This window comes from Gallus gallus, chromosome 3, assembly GCF_016699485.2.
Source record: "Gallus gallus isolate bGalGal1 chromosome 3, bGalGal1.mat.broiler.GRCg7b, whole genome shotgun sequence".
Taxonomy (NCBI): Eukaryota; Metazoa; Chordata; class Aves; order Galliformes; family Phasianidae; genus Gallus; species Gallus gallus.
Genome location: NC_052534.1, coordinates 37,527,116 through 37,551,625, shown reverse-complemented (window position 1 = coordinate 37,551,625; position 24,510 = coordinate 37,527,116). Strand labels below are relative to the sequence as shown.

At 40.2% G+C, this 24,510-nt stretch overlaps 1 protein-coding gene across 3 annotated transcripts in view; it reads right to left on the bottom strand.

Moving 5' to 3' along the window:
• NID1 (nidogen 1) overlaps positions 1 to 24,157 on the bottom strand; it is a 37,393-nt gene extending 13,236 nt beyond the window's left edge. Inside the window, exons 1-13 of one of the 3 annotated variants that reach the window (XM_040698268.2) lie at positions 23,944 to 24,157; positions 19,386 to 19,685; positions 17,882 to 18,111; positions 16,851 to 17,275; positions 15,847 to 15,996; positions 14,387 to 14,638; positions 13,063 to 13,263; positions 11,571 to 11,816; positions 10,490 to 10,633; positions 8,873 to 9,001; positions 7,003 to 7,146; positions 6,142 to 6,264; positions 39 to 263 (exon numbers count right to left, since the gene is read on the bottom strand). In XM_040698268.2, the coding sequence (XP_040554202.1) occupies positions 39 to 263; positions 6,142 to 6,264; positions 7,003 to 7,146; positions 8,873 to 9,001; positions 10,490 to 10,633; positions 11,571 to 11,816; positions 13,063 to 13,263; positions 14,387 to 14,638; positions 15,847 to 15,996; positions 16,851 to 17,275; positions 17,882 to 18,111; positions 19,386 to 19,685; positions 23,944 to 24,141 (2,767 nt within the window). In that variant the 5' untranslated portion in view covers positions 24,142 to 24,157. Of the gene's footprint in view, positions 1 to 38; positions 264 to 6,141; positions 6,265 to 7,002; positions 7,147 to 8,872; positions 9,002 to 10,489; positions 10,634 to 11,570; positions 11,817 to 13,062; positions 13,264 to 14,386; positions 14,639 to 15,846; positions 15,997 to 16,850; positions 17,276 to 17,881; positions 18,112 to 19,385; positions 19,686 to 23,099; positions 23,233 to 23,943 lie in introns of those variants that run through there. The other 2 variants (XM_046939488.1, XM_046939487.1) reach the window with 2 other exon arrangements.
• Positions 24,158 to 24,510: the final 353 nt, after the last annotated feature.

Below are 24,510 nucleotides of genomic sequence, written 5' to 3'. Positions count from 1 at the left end.
ACAGACACCCAAAAGAAACAAATGCTTCAGCCACTTACATGGTGGTCGAACTCCAGGGCCACTTCTGGTGCCGTCAATCTCATTTCCATCTCTATCCACACACCAACAATATCCAGTGCTGCCGTGGCACTGAGTGGGTACGTAATTTCCATGTTCATCACACTGGGGAATGAACTGACCAACTCTTATTTCTCTTTGGAAGAAAGTGCCTCCACTTCCAAGAGCTACTTCTTTCTCGTGCTGGCATTTGGTCTTTACCACTCCTATGAAGAAAACAGATCAGTGAATGTTTCTGCTTTAATTAATAACTATTCTCCATTAGCAGTTACCATAAACTGACTACTTATAAAACATGTATTCTTGCTATTGGAGGAACGTGATACAAATTTAGAAGGCATACACCATCAGTGCACCTTCAGAAACAGTCTGCCCTATGTAGATCTAACACATTTGCCTTGATTTTACATAATTTTCAATATTTTTCACTATTCAATTTAAAACAAAACAAGAAGCTCCCTTGCAGCTTCCTACATTGAAAGGTCATAAAAGAGAAGCTGGAAAACATTATTTCTCCTAAAAGTACATTAGCAAGAACATTCTGTCCAGCTTGTGACCCCCCAATGTCTACTTGTTTGGCAAACACCCATGGACTTCAAGATGTGACTAATTAGCCAGGCTATACAGTGGATAAAGTTTTTTTGTAATGCTAGAAGTCAAGTTTCCCTTCAGGGGGACAAGAGAAAATCATGACATAAAGCAGATGCTGAGATCTTTCCATAGAGTCTAGGAAATGAGACAAGTTACTGCTCTGATGTGTATTAAGTTTTTAAAGTTCAGGCATCAAATTTGAGTGCTCACTTAATACTTTGGGACCCAAGAAAGGAACTGCATGAACAGATTGCTCAGCTCCTGGTAAGGCACATAAGTGAGGCTGTACTGACAGCTGGAATACTACTACACATACAGAGAAACATGTAATACACAATGGCTATACATGTTAATACAGAGATTACAGAAGAAAGATGAATTTTCCAGATTATCAAGAGATTCAGGGATCAGTTTCTTCTGGTTTCAATTTTACAAAGCAGTCTGGACTGAAGAATAAATCTTCCTTTGTTGTTACATGTCATGTAATAGGGAATGTCATCTAGACCAATATATCCCTCCAGATACCAAACAGCACAACGAAATTAACAGAATACAATAAATTTTTTCCCTCTCCACACAAAGAAATCTGTGCCATTTTGACCTTACACTTGAGACCTGAGGGGCTCTGCACAGTGGGAGAGAAAGATGTCTAATTATGGGGGAATATCCTATTCCTAATTTCTACAGACGGCTAGAAATACTTAACACAAACTGTCTGACAAGGAGATCAAACATTACACTTAGATTTATTCCTTCCTTGCTTTGACATTGTCTAGCAGGCAGTGTTAGCTATGTATGGCTCAGAATAGACCCAGCCCAGCAGAATCTAATCCCATGTGCCTACAGACTACTGTGGTGTACTAGTCACACAAGTACCAATAAAAAAAAAAAAAAAAAAAAGAAGAAGTTATGCAAGCAAAAGCCTTGGAAAAGTTCTGTACACCTGGACACAATTAGAGAAATACAAATGTCTGGAGAACAACTCAGTCCAAACAAATAAAACATTTGGCCTCAGCTTCAGTGTGGGTGGCGAAGAGTCTTGAGTCAAGTTACAAAATCAAACCCTGAAGGAAAGTCTACATTATCTCAAATTTTGTTTATAGCACTCAACTCACTATGCAGGTAAAAAAAAAAAAAAAAAGATAAAAAAAATGAGAGATATTGGAGTCAGTGGAAGAACATAATTAAGTAGTGGTGTGTCTAGCAAGCTACCACATTACCCTAGTTTGGTTTTAAATTTCCTTATTAAGAAATTTCATTTCTTCATTAGGGCTCTGGAGGAAGACACACAACCACGGATCATGTCATTTGGAAGAGAAATAGGACACAAAAGATGAGAAGGACATTACTAGGTAAATAGAGCTCATTACAATCAACACGCTGATTCACGCAGTCAAATGAGCAGTTACACTTGGAATGCACCATGTACACCAGTCTCTAAAGACAGAGACTTATCTTGGAAAACAACAACTAAGAAAAGTCATCCACAGGCAACTAACTCAGTGCGAGCACTACACTGAATCCTGTGGGGATTGTGAGGGAGCACCACACGGGCATAGAGAAGCAATGTCATTGCTCTGGGTGGTATTAGTAAGATACTTCAGGGAACACTAGGTCCAACTTTGTACCCAGAGTTCAAAAGGATAGTGAAAAATTGAGCCAGCATACAGAAGAGAGGAGCTGCTGCAGTGCAGAAAAACGCAGACTGCCCGGGATGCGATGTTCAGCAGGCCACAGTGCACACCAGTCTAGTTCCATGGAATGGTGCACCCTGAGCTCAAGCTAAGTGAATAATCTTCCTCAGAAAAAATAAATTTAAGGATTTCAACATACATTTTTCGGTTGTTTTATAAACCACCACTAGCAGTGTAGAATTTAAAACTCTGCAAAACAACACAAAACTTGAAAAAATAAATGGTAAATCGCCTGGATACTGAAAGTGGTCCAGACAAAAAAGACACACGTACACATTCCCCACATAAGCAAAGAAATAAACAGAATTGGGGTAAAAAGCAAATGAACAAACAAACCCATATACAAACAATTCAAAGTCACTTTTGGCCATAAAGGAAAGCTTTTGTACCAGTAGTGTAGAAGATCATTTATGGACTTAAAAAAAAAAAATGGAGGCTGGGAAAGAAGGATGAAGAACAAGGATTTATGGGACTTCTCTTCCACCTTGCAAGAGGGATTACAGACTCATGCACTACATGAAATTTAATCAGTTTGTGACAGCATTCAGAATTTTTCAAAGATCTGATATAACTGCTCAAACAGGTTTTCATTCACAAGCTGAAGACTGAGAAGTGATAATAAATCTCTGTCCAGTACGTAACCAAAGAGTGCTTTTTAAATTTCTGATGTAGCTCACTTTATTCCCCAAATATCACAGTTACACTAGCACTTTTAACTGCCGTTCTCAGACACTGCCAAAAAAGGAAGAGAACAAAACAAACAGCACACTGCCCTTTGTCCATTCATTTTGCTTTGCAGTCCTTCACTTACAGCATTGCCCTCTGCATTTTTCATGTGAAACAAACTGTGTACAGAGCACCAGCAAATGTCTTTAACAGTCAGACCCCCAGTCCAAGAACCCAGATTTGTTTCTGTTTAGTAAACAGTGTCTGGGGTCTGCAGGGGTAGAAACACTCAGACATCTGGTTTTTTGAAATGGAAAAATGAAGCGTGAGGAAATAATGAAGTACAGACATTCTTAATAGCTGTGAGCAGTGAGACATTCCAGCATCATTAACTCTTTCATTAACCTACAGGGTTAACTCCTACAACATTCACTTATGTACAACTCAAATCCATTTTACTTGTTAGTCTCCTTGCTTTGAGAGCAGCCGTTCAGCAGTGGTAAAGTTCAATAGTATGTTCCATATAATAAAAAAAGGCACCAAACAAGCAAGCAACTGAACATATTGTTTGGAAAAGGACAGCAAAAAGAACAGAGTATTCAGATGAATACGAAACTTTCCATGCTATTAACAGCCAGGAAAGACTTCAGTGAGTTGACTGAGGCTAATTTGATCAAAATTTTATCAGGTAAAAGGGGAAGAAAGGCTCTCTAATGACATCTGAATACAATGGATTCTCATCTGGAATCTGCATCCTAAAGTAAGTTGGTTTACAAATTGGGTGCTAAGGTAAACTAAGCTGCTTTTTGCAGAGCTTCAGAAACTTGTTTGATTCCAGCTACTGGCAATGATTAACTTTTGGATATATCCATTTTAAAAGTACTCAAGCTTTAGCAATAAGATGACATTCCAAGAGCAGCTATTGTTCTATTAACTCTCAAAGAAAGGAGGAGTAGCCATGCTTGTTGTAAACACTGCCATTGCCACAGACCAGCAGGGCAATGCAGATACTCCTACTTCAGTCAGGATTCAGCAACAGCAAGACTTATCATCTATAAAACTTTTATTTCCCTGCTCGGAGAATTTCATGAGCAGAAACAATACAAATGTTTCCAAAGCATGTCTTCTATTCCTGGTACAAAACAGCATTAAACAAACAAACAAGATGAGGAATGTATGAAAATTATCAAAATCTGGCAGACCCCCATCTATTAAAACATCAGACATAAGAAAATTATCCAAACCATTTTGTTATTACCTGAATGCAAGGGCATTTGATGATTCAGTTATTCTGCCAGCTTACAAAGAATAAACCAAGCCTGTTACACAAAAAGTTTGCTTAGCCTCAGCCTGCAAAACAGACAAGCATTCTGAGTTTCAAGCAGCCATAACGGCCAAAGAGGAACCAGAGGCAGCAGCACTGCTGCAGAAGAGGCAGTCCGCATGGTGCTGAGGCCCATACTCAGAAGAAATGAAATATGCCCTGGTAATAGAGCTGATTGAATTGAATTGATTGGATTCAATTATCAATCTGCCAAACTATCTGCTTCAGCTACAAAGGCAAATGTGCCAGACATGAAAGCAGTGTTTCGCATTCTGCAATCCTTCTTTAAGAACCAAACCCCTAAGGTTTGATTTTGCTTCAAGTTACTCACATCAGGTTTCTCCTTTAGGAGTAATAATCCTGTTTTCATCAACAGGGTCATTATATAAATGTTTCAACTCTGGTCAGAAACACCAGGTAGTTCTCCATTCATCCGGCATTAAACTGAAAATACGCACGAACATTGGCGCATGAAAAATAAGTTGAAAACAATGTTGAAAGGCTGATATAAAAGTGGAAAAAGCTAAAGCTTCAGAGTCAACCACCACCCAACCTCCTACAATTTAGCTACAATAGAAGAGTCTACAAACACTCAATGATTTGACATAACATATGCTTTTGAGCACCCAATGAAGTCATGCAAACGTGATCTAAAACCAGAAATCACTCTGTGGTTTGTTTTGTTTTTCCTGTAAGTCATACATAAACTCCTTGTTTTGAAGCATTAGTATCCTACCATAAAAGAATGTCAGATCTTCAGAATTAGGGAAGACAGTGACAAAAGAGAAATAAAGAAGTTCAGCAACACATCAGGTAGAGATTTGGGTCATTCAAACAAGCACTTCTAAGCCAGCAGATCATTTAATAAAAACAAAAAAGTCTCAGCTTTGAATGATCAAGCACTTTGGATGTCATTAAAACACAGTGCAGAAGCTGTGAATAAAGACAGCCTCCCTCCTCAGTCCTACTGCTTCTTGCTTTTTTTCCCCTTGGCCCTGTGCCCTTTTTACTCTTGGCTGCATATTTTGAGTTTCAGTCTGTGGAGAGGTGCAGTGTATTTAGCCCAAGAGCAAGAATCTCAGAAGCCAAAGTAGGTTCAAATGTACTAAGAAGGTAAGCTTTATTTGTTTCCTGGATTAAAGTATTCAACTGTCATCTATGTTTGTCATGCTTTTGAACTGAAATGACTGTAACAATGCTACTTTAAGCTTTAGTGTTCCTTGCTACTTCAAGGCCCAAACTAAACAGCAAGAACGGAAGAGTGGAAAGAAAGCTTTATGCTAACTAGAGAATAAACTGAGTAAATAGAGAAAAATCTGAGAGCTAATTAGAACCAGGAGTTAGTCCTTCTGGACTCAGGCTGACTACACTCGAAATGTAGGCATCTAGTTCTTGCTGAATACAACAGTACTGATCCTTTGCTTTCATCCTTCTCTTTTCTCCTGTAATTGTTGCATTTTATTTACATCGCCAACAGTTCCACGTGTTTTATGATATGTGACTGTTGTGTATGGAAAACAAAATTAGTCTGTGGTCAAATCATTACTTAAGGCAAATTCAAAAGATAGCATCAGCATGGGGCTGAGAACTGCTGGGGGGAGACAAACAAAGCATAAAACAATAACTGAGCAGGAAAAGCAATAACAGTCAATAGACTGTTGGCACAAGCTGGGTGTTCAGACCTCAAGGGACATGAGAAAGAACAAAGCCCCCAGTGAGACAATATACAATTTTTTTCCAGAGAAACATATATCCTCCAATTCTCAAATTGCATTTCTGCTCTAATTTTCAAGAACTATAAATTTTTACCTCCTAACACACACTGGAAACCATCCCCACGATAACCTGCCTTACACTGGCAGCTGAAGGATCCGGGTGTGTTGTAGCAGAAAGCATCTGGATGACAGTGGCCCTGCTGACATTCATCTATATCTGTAAAACAAAAGATTAGTCTTCAATAAATATTCCTCATGATGGAGAATAGCTTACAAACCAGAGTGAGAATTCAAGTGCAAACCTGGCTTACTACTATCAGGCTCCTATTTTAGGTCATGTGACTAGAATTAAAGACTTTTGGAAGAATACAGAAATAAAAAGAAAAAAGCATGCGTGTATTTTAGATTTTGGCTGTCAGCAAATCCATCTACCCTGCTATTCTCATGGGCACTGGCACTGTAAATTCACACAGCACTTTAGAAATACATGCCCATAAGAAAGGGGAAAGGGGAAAGGAAAAGACATAAATGCAAGAAGAAAGGCTGGATTTTGCCAGCAAGATTTCTGATGTGTTTAGATAATGCTTCTCTCCCACTGCACTCCAACTGACATGAAACACAATATAACATTTCTACAGATTCTGAATTCTGAGCACTATGTGTCACCATCTTAGTCATATAAATTAGTACAGTGCAGACAGTTCCAGCAGGTGTGGATCTGGTAACCTAACTGCAGCTACAGCCATTTGTGCAGCTACCTCATCTTGGATCACAAATATTGAGCAATTAACTCAAAAGTGGGAGAGTAAAGAATGAGAGCTTACGATGCTTGCCTACAGGACATAAGATACAAATCTTCCCTATTTTAAATCAGAAGTAACTATAGGACATTGCAATGAGCAGCCAAGTTCTGCAATAAAGAGCATGAAAAAACACAGCAAATGGTACTACTCACCCTCACAGGCACGCCCATCTCCAGAGAAGCCAGGGAGGCATGTGCAGATGTAGGCAGACCCACCAGTGTACACGCACTGAGCACGCTGAGGGATGTCGCAGCCATGTGTGCCCGTCTGGCAGTGGTTTATGGCATATTCAACAGCTGCAGGTTAGACACACAAGAGAAGGGTGAAAGTTTGAATTTTCCTCCTCAAAGTTTGAAGCTTGTAATGCATTTGTAGAGAGCACAGCTGTGAAGGCACAGAGAAGAAAAAAGAAACAAAGAAACTGTGTTTTGTTTTTTGTGTTTTTGTTGGGTTTTTGTTTTGTTGGTTTTTTTTAGAGCTCTTCCATTACACCAGTGTTAAAACTTATTGATGTTTTACAAGGCATTGACTGTCTGCAGCACCTCATAAATGCCTGCCAGCATAGAGCAGGGGAGAAAGGATCTATGGGTGTTTTAGCCTAACATCTACAACATCTACGTGAGTTTTGTTTATAAAAAGGAGTCCTCAACGAAGAAATGTAAGGCATCTCCAAGAAGCACCTCACACATTGGCTGAGCAGCCAGTTCATTTCACTGGGGATTAAATATCCTGCTACACTAACCTAGCATTGACCCAGGGCTGTCGTCACTTGGCAAGAGATGGGAGATGTGACTCACTTAATAGGAGGTAAACACATTTGTCAGCTATTGGAGAGATTTTGACCAACTGCAGCAGCTGGGGCCAGGCCTGCAGCTTTTCAAGATTTTTCTCAATGGTGACAGTGCTGACATGCTGAAGGCACTGCTTTACACACTACAGTATTTTAGGTAGTTGCTGGAGCTTTGCCTGTGCTTACCTGTTATGTCAGAGAAGAGGAAAGGAAATCATTGTATTTGAAAAAGAAAGAGGCAAAATGCCACAAAAATGTTAGGGCAAGAAAAATGCGGGTTTGCAGTGAGCACGTCTAGGAACAGATCTACAGCTGCTGTAAGAGAATCCACTGAGGCTTTCTTTATGCAATTCCTTCCTAGCAGTTGACAGGGGACCAGGACCAGACTCCACAATGCTCCTTTCATCACAGCACACAGATGGAAACTACCACAGTATCAGCAGGGAAAAAATAATAATAATAAAAAAATCTGCCATCATAGCCAGATCTGAAAACAGACATTTTGTTCATTTCAATGACGATGTCATTCTAAGAATCATTTTTGTCTGCTCTGCTTCACAGAGTAAGATTTAGATTACAAAATAATCCATTCAGAACAGCATTAACTTTAGAGCTGGAATTCCTAGGGAGCTCCCAAGTCCTCCTATCCCTCAGTCCACAAATAGGAGAACTGGATTCATTTACAATTCTCTTCTTAACACAGTGAGTCACACAGCTGGAATGAAAAAGCTGCAGTTCCACATCAAGCCAGATAAGCACAAAGAAGGGTGCTGTTGCCCTGTCTCAGGTTCAAGTCATTCAGGGGCTGTAAACCAACAGAGAGGAATAAGACTGCTAAGTTTCTTCTGAATTGAAGAAAGGGATCACATCAGAGTCCTTCAAGCTGGGTAAGGAATATCTTGGCACTCTTCTTCCACGATTTTGGATTTTATTTCTATGCGAAATTTGCAACTAAGTCATGGTATAGAAAAGACAGAAGCATTCAATAAACATTTCCATTTTATATTCAGAAACATTCTGAATGGGGAATTTTTACGAGACAGAAAGTTCTTCAGGGACCTTCTTCAGTTACCTAACATATGGTAGTCACTAACTGCAGCACAAGCTCCTACATTCAACTGGTGTTAGAAGCTAGCATGGCCCTAGAGCCCTAGAAGCCATCTTCTGTTTCTGTAAGATGAACTACAGCCTGAAAGCCAGTGGGCAATGCTTTTAAGAAGTGTGAAACTCACCAACACAAGTCCGCCCGTCTGCTGCAAACTGGTATCCATCAACACACTCGCATCGGTACGTTCCCGGCTGGTTATTGCAAACTGCATTGCTGCCACATAGACCCGGTTGCTCTGAACACTCATCAATATCTAGAATATTATAAGGACTCCTGTTACTATAAAAATGCATTTAAAACCGATGCCAGAAAAAAAAGAAAGTGTGCAAGTGTTAAATAATAGCAGGCTTGTGTATCTAATCCACATCTTGGATAGTCTACACCCCTTAAAAGTAATTAGCAACCGGAAAATAAGTTTTCAGTTAACTGTGACCTCAGCTAATCTGCACAAAAACAAACAAACAAACAAAGAAAAACCACAGGAGAGGTTTTATAGAGGAGTGGGCCAGGAAACCAGGGAGGGAGGAGAAGCCTTTGGGAAAGACGGTGCAGGATAAGCAGGAACTTTAGGAAAGAATTCTACGTCAGTTATCCATACATCAAAGCCTAACATATTAAAAAGAACTAGGAGGTTATTCTTTAGCACAGTAAATGACAAATACACAGAATTTATGTGTATTATTATGTTAAAATCTGGAGTGCAGTAAGACAGGGGATATAATCATTAAATTTGGTTCTAAAACACATTTCAGATCATATATACAGTAATTATTTTATATGAACAAAGCTTTTAATTAATTCCAAATCTCATTGTCTACTAATAAATATATGTACACATGTAATAGGTAGAGATCCCAAGCTCAGAAGCTAAAATGATCTAAGATTTTATTAAACTGTACAACAAAACAGTCACCATCTGGAATTTAGTTAAAATGCAGAGATTTTGCTTCACTACTTTTTGCTGCAAGCTGTGTACCTCGCACCCAAAAAATGAAATTTTGGAAGTCTCCAGCAAGAAGGCTTCTGTGAAGTTTACGGTATGATCTGGAGCACACAGAAGAGACTAAAATATGAAAAGAAGGAAACTTCATACTGTAAAGCTTATGATTTATCATAGGTTTTATTTTATGTCCAGATTTGTACACCTAGCAACACATTTCCTTGCCAGGAAGATAACCAAATAAAGTCATGGAGCTTTCACTATTCGGGCAGCTCTTACAAAGCATCTCAAAATCCTGTCAAGTACTACAGAGAGAAGATCTTAGACAACAGAAACACTTTACAGTGCTGGGAAACAAACTTCCCTGAAGAGCAAGACAAAGTATTTGAACCTTTGGTACAAAAGACTTGAACAAAAGGGATTTTTGAAGCATAACCTAAAAAAGATTATTTCACTGGGTCCCAATATCCATGCCCTGCATAAATTCCTCATTGCCTTTAAGAACTTTTAATTTAGTTGACTCATTTTAACCAGAACTTGCAGAATGTTGCATTTCTTACAGCTAAGTCCCCATAAGTCTTAGGAGAAGAGGAACTACGTAGGAAAGGTGCTTTGTAAGCTAGCAAAACATATCCAGGTTTGACTCCTCAAGACAATCAAACTTACTAACTGTGATTAATCACATATATTAGGTACCCCAACATCCCTTTAACCTACCAGTCCTCAAACGTCTTCATAATGAGAGTCAATACATTCCAAGCAAACTAAATTATACATTTTCTAAAGAAAATCTTCTGATACCATAACAAACGTTTCCATCTCCACGGAATCCAATCGAACATTCACAAGAGAAACGATTCCCAGTTCCTGCACGACATACTGCATTGGTGTCACAGTTATGGGTACCAGTGTAGCAAGGATTCCGGCTAATATCAGCAGAACCATCTGAAAAGAAATACCGTATTTAGCCATGACAACTCTACCCAAATAAAAAGACTCAGATAAGGTCCAAAAGGACACTGCTTATAGTATGAATGAAACAAGCAAAAAGATTTTCCTTTTTTTTTTTTTTTTTTTTTTTGCATCAGGAAGAAGAGGACTTCTAGGTGATATACAAGACATCAATCTCAAGTGACAATATCATTGGTATTTTTTGTCACTTTGGCAAAGAACCATAAAAATTTAAAAGAAGAGTCACAAAAAAACTTGCAAAAAAAAACCTAACCAAGATAACGCATCTTCCTGAAACTAACCTAGACTCAAAATGTGATTCTTAACAGCTTGTTTTGCTCATTTTAATTAGCTGAACTTTTTTTTGGAACAAACAGAAGTGAGTATTGTCCCTTCTGTACTTACCTGTTATGCATTTTCCAATTGCTCCTTTGTTTTTATTATTTCAGTAAACACAGAAAAAGCTTGGGATGTTCTCCTAGAAAATACATTTCAGAGGCTTCCTACCTTACACATGCTGTGCCCTGTATCAACATAAACTACAGAAACTAGTTTTTTCAAAGGTAGACCTTTTTCCCCCCTTTTGCTCTTTGCTCTGACGACACACAAAACAATTGTTAATAAAGATCTAGGTATCAAGTGAAGAAAAACGGTACACTCTATGTATTTAAGCAGCAATATATTCAAGCTAGTATGTTGAGAGTACTTCAAGAAATTATACACAAACTCCACTGGATTTCAGGAAGAGATAAATACCCTTCCCCAAGTAAAAACACCAACTGCAACAGTCTCATTTCTCTTCTTAACTGATGGGTCCAGATCTGCTAACAAATGTAACTAATTAGTTTAATACTCAGCTAATGCAAGCTAGAAGAATACAGAAACATACTTTTAATAACTGTAGCGACAAATACTTTGAATTCATACATACCACTGATGGGGCCAATGGAATTGCTCATAGCATATCGCAGAATTTGTTCATCTCTGTTATACAGAACAAATATACTGTCCACTGAGAGCTGCTGAGTAGCAGAAGCAGCATGGAGAGAGTCATCATGAATGCATTCATCAAAGGAGATGGTCTGTCGCCACTGATAGGCACCAGTGTACGTGGAAGCAACCCCATCCCTTTCTGGCTCTGTCACTGTGTACTCTCTGGTGGACGATGAAGTGATCACTGCAACATGGCAACACACTCCAATCAGAACAGAAAGCAAAAAAATCTCTGTTCACTGCTATGTGGATCCATGCTCATGCAAAGGAACAGGCATTTGAATACACTTGCTCTGCGCTCAGCACAGCTGTAAGGGATGGGACACAATTTATCTTGACATAATTTAAAAATTCAGCTAAAATTTATGGATTGCCAGGAAATGGAAGGAAAATTTAACTCGGGAAACTTACAAGTTCCTTTAGATAAATCTACCCAAACAACTCCTTCAAATCTCTGAATTTGTTCAGCACAAAGTAGAATCTTCCTGCTGCCTCTACCATTTCACAGCTCAGAAGGACAGGAAATGCAGCAAGAGGGGCTCAGTACCAGATACCAAGGTCAGACATCAGCAGATATAATGTAGTGATGGAGCAACTACACCACTTAAAGCTACCTGTAGCAATCAAAGGGTATCCCTGGAGCAAAATGCTGCCTCTCCCATATCCAGATGCACCTGGGAGCACTGCTTACTGCTTCATCTCTATTGCTCCTTGATAGCTGGGCTGGCTGACCAGCAGGAAAAACACAACATCACTTAGTTTTTGCTGGGTTGAGACATACATCATATTACCCAGGAAGAGGAAAGTAAAGAGAAGAGTATTCCACTGCAAATAGCAAAAAGAAGAACTACTCTCTTATCACATCTCTGAGACAAGGAAGAGAATTACTGAAGAGACAACAGAGGAAACTGATAATGGAATTAAGAGCCTCCTAATCTTCTAGACAGTTGTTCAAATTCAGCTCAAATAGTACTGATAAATGCTTGTTACTGACATAAGGCATGGTCACTGAAGTGCAGCTTACACAACACTAATCGGTTTGCATGGTCTCACCGAACAAGATTAAAGCCCATTTACAGACATTACTACAAATAGGTGTATCCCAGTTCAGCTCTTACTGGACAGCTATGGACTCCACAAAAAGCTTTGCAATTTGTACGAGTACCACTGACAATGTAAAAAATAAGACCAATAAAAGAGAACAGCTAACATCAGCTCAAATGTTAAACTCACATTTTTTTTCAATAGAAAGTTTAGAAACATTTGCACTGTTCCACACAAAATCCACCTTCTTTTGGAACCCATTATTAAGAGTCAAAATTATATAAACTGAAGGTCACAAGCACATCCTTTAAGAAGGTAATGATTATCCTTCTCTCCACTCTAAGAATTGTGCACTTACATGTCTATCCCTTCTTAGGGAATCTTACCAGAACTAGAGGCGTGATAGAGTTCAGTGTAAGGTTCAATATGGACTGATGCGCCAGAAGGGACCTCAGGTACTCTGCCTTCCATTTCTGTGCTGATGGTAAGATGACCGTGCTCATCAATTCCACTGAACTTCTGCTTTATAACCAGCTTCTCGTTGTTGCCAAGAAAAGTGACTTCAGTTTGCCGTGTAAACTCCCCACCTACAGAAACAATATTAGTTAAACCACTTAATAGTGGTTTCTGAATCCTTCTATTCATCATAACTGCTTCTACTAGATAAAATTAAAACTATTTTCTGCAAGCAAGCTTTAATGTAACACAATTGTTAATATTCTGGATCCTTACAGAAATAATTTCCAAAGACATGTTGATAACGTCATAAGGAAACTCTCTTCTTAAACACTGACTATACTACACTGCAAGTGTAACTGAAGAAGCAGTTAAAATAAATAAACATATTCAGAAAAGCTAAAAACATTCACCCTTTCCCTCTTAGTAAAAACAGCAAATTAGCTGTATATTTTAGAGAATACATCTATTCAAGATACAGTCAGTTAAAAACAAAAAAAATAAAATCCCCTAAGTCTGTTTCTAAATCAAAACCAGGTGAAATGTATGCTGTAAATTCTGGAACAAACTTCAAACACACACACAGACACACACACACACACAATATTAAAATCCCCAAACAATAAGCTATATTCAAGTAGATTCATAGCATAGGGCTGTAAAAGACAACTTAAAAAAGAAACACATGTTCTACTAGGACAAATTGAACCTGCAGCTTGAATTAAAATGCACAAATAAGTAGATGATGCCCTGGACAGTTTTTTAAAGCTATATTTATGAACTGAGGCTTCATTCAAATAATTTAGCAGGGTCATTTGCATTTCATACAACAGTTTCCTCTACAAAGAATTTCAGACCTTAGAGAGGTCAGACTTTCATTGTGCTTTGCTTCTTTGGCACAAGCAGGAAACTAACATGTTAGATGTCTTGTAGATGTAGGGGCAGGGTGTTTTTCAGTAGCTCTGTACACTCTACAACCAAAAATCAAATAAGTTTTAATCATCTCTTTCTTGTATGGGAATGGGCCAATCCATTCTTCTCTAAGAAATTTATATGCTTGTGCAGAAACTGTAAGATAAAAAGCCTAATATGTAAACAAAAAAAATAGTGAGAAGTTTGATAACAAAGCAATCAATCTTCAACTCAGATTAAATAGATTTTTGTCATATATTGCTTCCATATGTGCATTTCTCATCTCAAGACAAGGGAAAATACAGCATAGTTTTTAAATGTGACTTTAAGTTAAAAAGTTACCGGTAATGCTGAATCCATTTTTATATCCTTGCTGCTCCACAGCAAACATCCACCCTATTACGCCTCCAATAGAGGCAAGAGGCAGTAAAGAATAACCCAAAGCTTCTGGGATTGTGCTGATAGCAGTATAGGCACGTCCGTGGTTCATCACAACATACGAGTGGAGATCGGTGTTCTCAAATGTAACTGGAACGGGGTTATTTCCTACAAAGACTCGTCCTTTGACTTTCCCATTGACTCTCTGAGGAGAACCTGGGAAATCAGTGCAATGCATCAGAACAAAACGACAGTTCTCAAATACTCTACAAGGAATGAGTTCAGAGCACTCCATTCAAAGATATCAGTGTCAAAATGAATGGCAAGGAAATGACTACTGAATTTAGCAGACAGGAAACTGCCTACAAACAGCACATTAGCTTGGTTACATGTGTACTGTCATTAGTTAAGCAGCCAAAATTGCCTCAAGAAGTGCCCCTTATCCTCATCAACAATTTTTCCTCCAAAGACAACCCTGTAAACAGATGATGCTGTTACAGTATCCTTGGCAGTAACAAGATCACACTTCATATCAATACCTACTGAATGTAGATTTGCTCATTCCATATTAGAAGCCTAACACCACTAGGTGATCAGAGCAATCAGACTACTAGCCTTCAAGGAAAATTTGTTAGAAGACTGTCAGTGTTTTACAGAAGTAATTACTTTGGTTTACCAATTTTTTTTCTGTATATAGTTTTCTAAATGCACGCAAATTCAAGTTGCATTACCTTCAATCCTTTTCTTCCTCTGAAAAAACTCAGTTTTACGAACTGAAAGCTGTGCAGTAGGTTTTGCTTCCCTTCTTTATACAACACAAAGTTTGCAGTCAGCTAGTTCAACTGTTGAAATGCATCTATATTCTGAGTCAAGTCACTACAAGGATTACAAAGTGTATACACAAGAAATTCCTTTATGGATCTTACACAGGAACAAAGTTTAAATGGGTATCTAACAAAAATCCGGCAGATTAGCCCTTTAGTAAAGAAGCTTAAGAGTCAGACAAAGAGGAGCCATGCTCTTTACTTTGATGATCAGAGTTAATTTGTTCATCCCCTTTAGACAGCCCATTTCTAGAGTGGGGACCATATCAGATTATAAAACACTGGAACTTCACGACTAATTCTAACAATAACATTGGATGCTATACTATCAAATTATTTCAGTTACAGAATAACTTTTTTTTCCTAGAAAGTTGCATAATTCGTACACTTGGATACTTAAACCAGTTTGCTTCATTTGAAAAACAAAACCACCATCTTAGAAAGTACAGCTCACTTAAAATACCTTTCAAAACATCTCCAGCAATAACTCTTTCAAAAACCATGTAACCATGTCTTATTTTGACTACTGCAAATAGGCTGCCTTATTCAAGGACATCAAGCGTAGTAGCTGCATATGCACCCAATTTTCAGAAAAGTTACCTTCTGCTACACACTGTCTGCCATTTCCTTTGTATCCAGCAATACAACTGCAACAAAATCCATTGGGGTAATCTTTGCAAATAGCATGAACAGAGCACTGGTGGCGATTGTTAGCACAGGTCTGTTGGACGTCTGTGTGGTAGCGGAACACTGTAGAAAACATCAGACAGGTATACTAGATGTTTATTATATCTCCATTAATACAGAGCATTCAAACTGTCCTGGTCAAACTAGCACACAATCATTTTAACCTATGCTTGCTTCCAAACCAAAGGAAAAAGGAGCCTTTTCAACCTCAGAACAAAGAACATCAGTAAAAGACCCAGGAATATGCACCAAACACATGGTAATCCTAGTTGGCTTATCCTATTATTTCAAGGAAATAGCCATCTATTTCAAGAACCAATACCTGGGTAGTCAGTCACACTGCTTTGAATTTTCTACAAACACTTCCTTGCAAGTTAGGATTGCTAATTCTGCCACTGTAAAATTTGAGGCCATAAAGCCCTGCACCAGTCAATGATTTTTACAGCAATCACTATTCTTAACCTTTATTAAACCACCTGAATTCAGTAACTCACATCAGTGAAAGGGGAAAAGCCAGGTTTCAGTAGAAATCATCATAAAATCTTTAGCAGGAACAACCACTTACATAAGATATTAAAGGTCAGATCATAACTTAAACAACAATCTTGAACGAAAGACATGGAAAAATCAGTTCCCCCTAAGAATGTGTCAACTTCAGGAATACCATTATCCCTGTGGGAAGCTTTCCTTAGGAGAAAATCAGGTTCCATGGGCACTGTGAACCTGCTCTCCTGTAAGCCAGATTGCAGGATTGTTTTACTAGACTGGCAGGATGAGTCTGAAGTGACATTCAAGCTAACTATCCCAAATGAATAACACAAAATTGTTAAAGGTACCCAGAATGTCACATCTGAAAATCTGAACCTTTTTGCTGCCTGTCTGTATTAGAACAATCCAAGCTTTATAAAAGACCTTACCTATACCAGTTTCATCAAATTCTTCCACATCTATGACCTGGGGTCCCTGTGGGGGGAACTGCTGGGCTGGGAACTGGCGAGGTGGAGCTTTTGCTGTTGGGAATTCTCGATGACGATAAAAAGATTCAGTTGAAGGTGTTCCTGTTACATCTTGGTATGAAGTTATAAAGTCCTCCACAGCTAACTGAGGAACACTGTATGTAACGTGCTGATCCTCTTCTATACTGTCCGTGCTACTGGTGACGTACTGTGGTCTTATTTCAGTGGAGCCATAGTCTGACATGAATGGTTTTGAAGTCAACTCCTGGTCTTCTTCACTGGGCTCTAGGCTCGCCAGAACACTGCTGACCTTGGCAGGCACAATAGTGTCAGATGAGCTACCAATCTCGAACACCCAGACACCTTGTCTCCCAGCATTGCTGCTTCTGTCAAAGAGAGCATAGGCCAAATCAAAATGGTCAAATGCATGTTTTGTGGTATTCCTATCCTAAGCAAAATGCTATACTTCACTTAGAAATATCAGGACAAACTGTTGATTACCTTAGCTACATAGCACTACGCAAGTACAGTTTATTCAACTATAAATCACCAGTGATAGTTTGGACAGCATTTTTTTCTGCAGAGGTGTAAACAGAAGGAGATGCTTGAGTCACAAAAATCTTGCTAACACCTGTTAGAACTTCCTAACCCACGCCCTTTCCTTATTGTTCACTTATTCCCCCCCCCCCCAAAAAAAAAAAGAAAAAAGAAGAAAAGAAAAAGAGTCCGTATGACACAGTATTAAGACTTAGAGTCTGAAGTGGTCCTATTTCATAAGGTCCATTTTTAGCAGCTCTACTATGGAGTTTTGACAAATTACACCAAAGTCCTTATATTATTCAAGAGGATGAGTATCAGTAGCAGACTTAGTTGTTTCTTATGCAATGGCTAATGGAATCTTACTATTTCCTTCTGAGTCATGACACAATTCAGAAGAACATGCAACTCCTCCACGTTTTCTTGATAAATTAAAACAAACAAAAAAAGCATACTTGTGCAAGTTTCTAATGCTGTCTTCATCATTAGCAATAACGTTGTAGGATCCTGGATTTTCCCAAAAGTAGTAGTTTGTAGAGGCCTGACTAAAGCCAACCATTGCAGGAATCTTTCCATCATCATTCTTTGAGTACGCACTATAGAACTGCAAACCATCTTCTGGGTAAAGGAAAATAGCATAGGAACTGGAGTCAGAAGAGGCTAGAACAGCCTGGAATGTGTTCCTCTGTGGAAAAATAAAATAAAATCCATTTCCTTGTGGAAAAACAATCAAGACAGACAATAAAATAACATTTTTTTTAAACACAAAGACAACATTTGAATTTCCATAACACATAATGAATGCATCATGTCCTTTAGAAGGAAAAAAAAAAAAAAACAGAACAATATTATCCAAGTTTATGTTCTGCTGAAGCAGTTCTACAGTCAGCATTCATAAACATTAAGCAGAAAGCATTATCAAAGTTATGTTAAATCTCTCAGGACACAGCCACAGAGGCTGCCTACAACATAACACTCCTAAGCTCAATTACATGCATTGCATGCTCTATTGTCGCCTGAAAAATAAATAAATAAATGTGCTAAACTGAACTAACTGAAAAGGTGTAGAAAATTGACACAAGTGTATTGGTAAACAAAATATTTAAAAAAAATATATATGTTCAACTTTCATGTTGCTGCAATTGCCTTTTGCTGTCCAAAAGCTCCTACAAACAGTGGAAACCATCGAGACTGTAGCTCAGACGTCAGCGATACATTGCTACAACAGTGCAGAGTCATTACTGCGAAAACAATGGTTGTGTCAAGTTAGGTGCAAGAAATTTGTCTCTGACAAAACAAGATTTGCTAAATTGTGGTAATGTTCACAGCTTTGTCCACTGCAAGCAGGCCCATCAGTTGGGACAATTATAATGCATAGTTACCCATATGAGATCTCTGCTGAACAGTACCTAACATGATTCTGAAAGAGAAAATGGATTGCAAGTAATACAAAGAGTATCCCCTTAACTGCTTCTTCGTTCAATAGTAGCTACACAGTATATTTTCTGAATACAGGGTCATCTCTCCAAAACAGATGCATAGTCTGAAGTTCCTGTTAGTCTTTTTCAGGTTTTAGATAGTTTAATGTCAAAATGACCTCAGAGTCTGCTGAGCAATGCAAGCAAAAAGGATTATATTCCAAAGATGGAAGGCAGGAGATAGCCCACTATTTCAGTCATTATCCCATCACAATTAACATTTAAAGCACGGGAACGTCAGGAAATACAAATAAGTCAGATATCAAGATTCAAGTATTTTCTTCTGAATGAATAAAATACTTAAAGAAAAACTGTAGAAGTTTGTGTTCTCTTACAGCCTTTTCAACTAAAGAATTCATCCTAAATTGTTCTGGATTAATTTAAACACAAAGGAATCCAAGCCTTCAAAACAATTGATAACAGTGTTACACATCAGCTGGACATGTGTCCAATACTTCTTACAGCTCTCATTAATATTCACCTTTTCTTCCAAAGTAAGATCTTCTCCGGGTCCCTGGTATGGAGCCACAAGCTTCCAGGTAACAATAACAGCACTGCTGGGATCAAAAGCGGCCTCAGGAAACCCGCCTTTGATATAGTCTGATGCAAGTTGTAAGACATCTGAGGATGAATCTTCTCTGTAATAAACATTTCCACGTCCATCTGTTGTATCCAGATCAGCCATAAAAGGAGCAATAGCCCCAAAACTGACTGGGAATTGGCCAAGATATTTTTCTTCATTCTTAGGTTCATTCACTGCAATAATCCCATTTGTGGCAACCTAATAAAAAAAAAAAAAAACAATATTGTAAGATAAATACTGCTTATAATGGTTGTCTCCCACATCTGTATGACCCAGATCACAACACTTTTCAGTGCGTTTCTAAAAGAAATTGAGTCTGAAGTTAGTCTTGTTTTTGTGGTGGCCAAAAGTTTCTCTCTCTTTTGGCTGTTACTCCTGTAGAGCAGTTTCACAATGGCGTAGCTGAGGACAGGAAAGGTAAAGCAAATTTTTAAGAGTTACTTTATTTGATTAAGTAGTGATTCTTTTCTGTAGCAGACATGGGACACCCTGTAAATTCCCTTACAGAAAAACTGCCCTGCCACTGCAATGTGGAGGACTGTCTCTTACTTGGAAAATAAAACAAAAACAAAACAAAACAAAAAAATCCCTAAAGGGTATTAAATAAAAGTGAAACTCTTGGTCTGAAGATACAGACCTAGTAGCAGGACAGGTCGTACCACCTGCGTGCAGCCAGCCATTTATGGCTCCAGAGCTGCTGACACACATGCAGACAGTTCACCAAGGGGCAGAATTCCCAAAGCCAGTGCCACAAGATATGAAGCTAAAACAGCCACCTCCTGTAGGTTTATCTCACTCACTGTGTGTCCCAGAAGAATAAAGCACCACTGGACCTTCTCGCACATTTAAGAGATTTATAACACTAAATGGTCTCTATGAATGCTTGGAAGGGCACGTGAATGCAAGGCCACCCAGCCCAGCAGCCTGTACCTGACGGCTTTCAGGTTCAGAACAAGAGAAGAGCCCAGATGCACTTCCCAATCAACCTCCATCCACACGCAGCTGAAGGGATTCCCTGTGCCTTGACTCATCTGCAGTGGATCTCCTTCAAGTATTTGTTAAGTCTTCCCTTCCACATATCTAAACATCGTGCTTCCACAAAATCCTTTAAAAAGGAATTCTGTAGATCCATGACTCATACCCTTACGTCTCTCCTACTTTGTTTGTTTTCAGTCTGGTTCCCTGCTTCCTTTCATGGTCCCTAGTTCTTATATTGAGACATATGGCCAAATCTGACCCAGCCTCTTCACTAAGTAATTTCTCCTTCAGATGAAGTCCCCTAGGCTAATCTGCTTGCTAAGACATTTTAGCAAGGAGATGCTCTCCACCTTTAAAGTCAGAATTTAGAGTCAAGTCAAAGTTTTCCTCTTTCTTCTTGCTTATGCCGTCTGCATGCAAGCACCCCTACTCCCACTCCTCGGAGAGATTACTTGTATTTGAAATATTTCACACAAACTCCTTGCTCTTCATCACATTTTGTGCGTGCAGACCAAGCCTGCACGGTCCCCCATCTACAGTGGCATTTAAAGTAACATTCAGAGAAAACACAATCGGGACTAGTTAATGTCACTGAACAAAACAAAGACCATAAGAAATGACCTAAGGTTTGGTCTTCCTCTTTTCATCCTTTAGGGATACGCTTCTGACTATTTATTTCCTATCGTGCTAAACACTGAAATGTAATAAGTAATTTAATTGAGGGGATACAAAAATACTAGTCATTCTCATTTTGTATTTCTACTTTATAAACGAGAGATGGTTCAGGTCTAAATGTTAAGGAGAGTGTTTGGTTGCTAGTACTCTATCACCAAGAAAACATTTGCAAGCTATTAAATGAAAATAAATACACTGGCTGAGCACTTTGTGAAGAGATCTGAATATAGAGAAAGAACATTCATCATTACTAAAAAATGTTTTTAGTTTTTGCATTTAGCAGTACATACATATTTGCACAGAGAGCAAAATGCATGATTTAACTTCATTTCTTTGAAGCTCACGCTGATACATTAAAGCGTGAACCCCAAAATACAGAGAGGTAATTTAGAATAAGCATTTGGTTTTATTAAAGCGTGATTGCAACCTGCTGTGGGGAACCTGCTTTGGCAGGGGGCTGGACTGGGTTATCCCCAGAGGTCTCCTCCAACCCACGTGTTCTGTGATTCTCTGATCATTCCCATCAATAGAAAAAGGGGAAAAAAGGTGGGCGTTGTCTAAAGGCCAGCTGTAGAGTACGTCTTTCCTTTTAGGGGATAATTCTGTTTAAATGGACAGGAACTAACACAGATTTATTTTTAGCATGTTAAACTTCTGGATTACATGCGTAGCTGACATACGTTCGTGGTCTGTAGCAGAACAAATTACACACAGTCTGTTATAGTCCTATCTTGAGAAATGAAGTGAGGAGAAGGAGCTAAGAAGCAACAAAGTACTTCCACTGAAAGAAAAAGTGGGTAACAAAAAAAGTTTCAGACAAATGGCATTTTTTCCCTGTCCAGATAGGAGGCTTTTTAAAGATGTGAATATTTCTGAGGAGAAAAAAAAAAAAAAAAGAGCTTAGCAATTGAATTTATTTGTATAAAGAAGCATCAGTAGATTTAAATCAGTAAAACTTTCTAATTAAAACATGACTAACGATTAACTTAAGCAGCTCAAAAATTAACAATTAACAAATTGCCCCAAGCTTGACTTAATGGAGTCTGATTCCTCCCTAAAAAGAAGTCACCTCCAGTCTTTCAGCTTTTCCACAGCTGTGAGCTCCACTGGAACTGGAAAAGTGTGAACAAAAGTGCATTATCACAACAAATAGGTCAGAATAGGCTAGCGATAGGATTCAGCATTATAGAGCTCGCATAGAAAAACAGAGTATGTGAAAGTCTACTGTTTCAACTTATGTTAAATAAAAGTTCCCTCTGCCAGCTATGAAGAGAGCTTTTGTTGCTGGGGATTTTATGACACGTTGATAACAAACAATAGTTCCTCAGAGGTCTTTGCCTTTTTATCTGCATGTAGAGGTAACTCAGCTTGGCTCCCCAGAGGCTGGGAAAATATGGAGAATCCAATGATCCATGACGGTTTTCAAACAACCAAAGATGAAAGTTGTAAAAAACAGGCATGCAGAATCATACAGAAATATGTATTTCATCCCGAAAACTCAAAATCTGATGAAAAATATCTTTTATGTACTGTGTATATGTATTTTATACCATGCTTTCATTTATAAACTTGGCAATATTCGCTATCTGCCGGAAACCCTTGAGAAAATTCTGCTTACACAGTAACATCACAGAGCTCAGTAAGCACTCACTGCCAACATACAATAAAACTGTGCACTCTGGGGGTGCATTTAAGGCTACTCACTACCTTTCACAACACACAGACTCCTTTCTCCACCCCCATACGCCCTGTACTGTGCTTCCACTGAGCAATACTTGTGATGGCTTAAACACGAGATAAAAGCCTCCTGATATCACGCAGACCGACACTAAAACACCACTGCTGATCAGATCTGGCCCACGCAATCACACTAAAAAAGGGCCCAAAAGCTGATTCTGGAGTGGCCTCTGCACCCACACTGTTCCCGCCAAAATGCCAGGGCACGCCACAGGCCGGTACCGAGATCACCAAGCTGAGGAAACCCGGTGGTGTTACCCAACGCGCTGCTCCTTGGGAGCTCTGTCCCCTCTCTGTCGCTTATCTAACGCATCACAGCTATCACCTCAGTGCCTGACATGCAGGTCGCTCCGCTATCTTCCAAGAACACGTCTGTGCCTTGAAAAGAGCATTTCCACGTGAGCTGGCTAATCAGTGACCCAGCCAAGAGCCTGGCAGGCAAGGCCATGAACTCGGGGACAAACTGGAGGCCGGACGCCCCTCACGTGTCCACCCTTCATCTTTCTTCACTGCCAGCCTCAGGTCACAGCACCCACTTTCCACACGGGCACAGCTCGAGTCCTTCAATCTTTTGGCACAGACTCGAGCACGTAGGAACTACATCCAACCTTGAATGACCGCGGCCACGCGGGGGTCCAAGCACAGGAACTAAAAGGTGCCAGGTTTCTCAAGCACCTCCATTAGGATCGGTCCCAACCATCAAACTCACGTTACCGTAGCCAACTCTTCCAACCCCGCCCTCAGGGGCCAGCGCCTCCGCGAGCCCCGCGCGCACCACAGCGCGGCCGTGCGGGCACGCGGCGGGGTCTGCCTGCAGCCTTCGGACTTTCCTCCGCGCTGGGGCTGCGAGCGGCTGCGGCAGCTCAGGTACCTCGGCGTGCTCGGGGCACAGCGACGATGCCGCCCGGCCGGACGCACGGAGCGTGCCTGCGGACGGTGCTCGTCCTGGACGGGCACAGCACGCATCGCTCTCTGGACCGCCGCCCGCCGGCCCGCGCCGGACAGGGCTGCAGCGAGCGCTCGGTACCCCGCAGACAACACCTCAGCCTCCCCCGCCCGCACTCACGTAGAGGGAGCGGACGGCGGCCCCGTAGAAGTGCAGCGCCGTGCCCAGCTCCAGCGCCGCCGAGCGCGCGTCGTCCCCGGGCTCCAGCGCCGCATCCCCGCGCTCGGCGCCGTGCGGCAGCAGCAGCTCTGCGGGCAGCGCCAACGGGAGCGCCAAGGCCAGCAGCGCGCAGGGCGCACAGCGCGTCCCAACGCCCATACTGACGACTCCCGACACGGCGGCGCGGCTCCGTCGCTATAAGTACGGGCAGGGGGCGGGCCAAGGGCGTTCCTGAGAGGGGGGAGCAGCCCCGGGACCCCAGGAGGCCCAGAGGGGCAAGGTCTGGGGGAGGTCGGTGAGTGCTGCAGCGATGTGATGAAGTTCCAGCGCTGCGGCCCCGTCCCCTAGCTGGTGAGGCTCCTGCACTGGACATTTGCTGTATCCCCCAGCGCTACACCAACAGCTGACGTACTGAAACGGAGCAAGTTAACTCGATGTGAAGCAAAACTAGGAATCCCTGGACCGTTTTCTGGAATCGCCTTGACACCATCTGCTGTTATCAGGAGGAAATGAAGAGATGCACAGAAA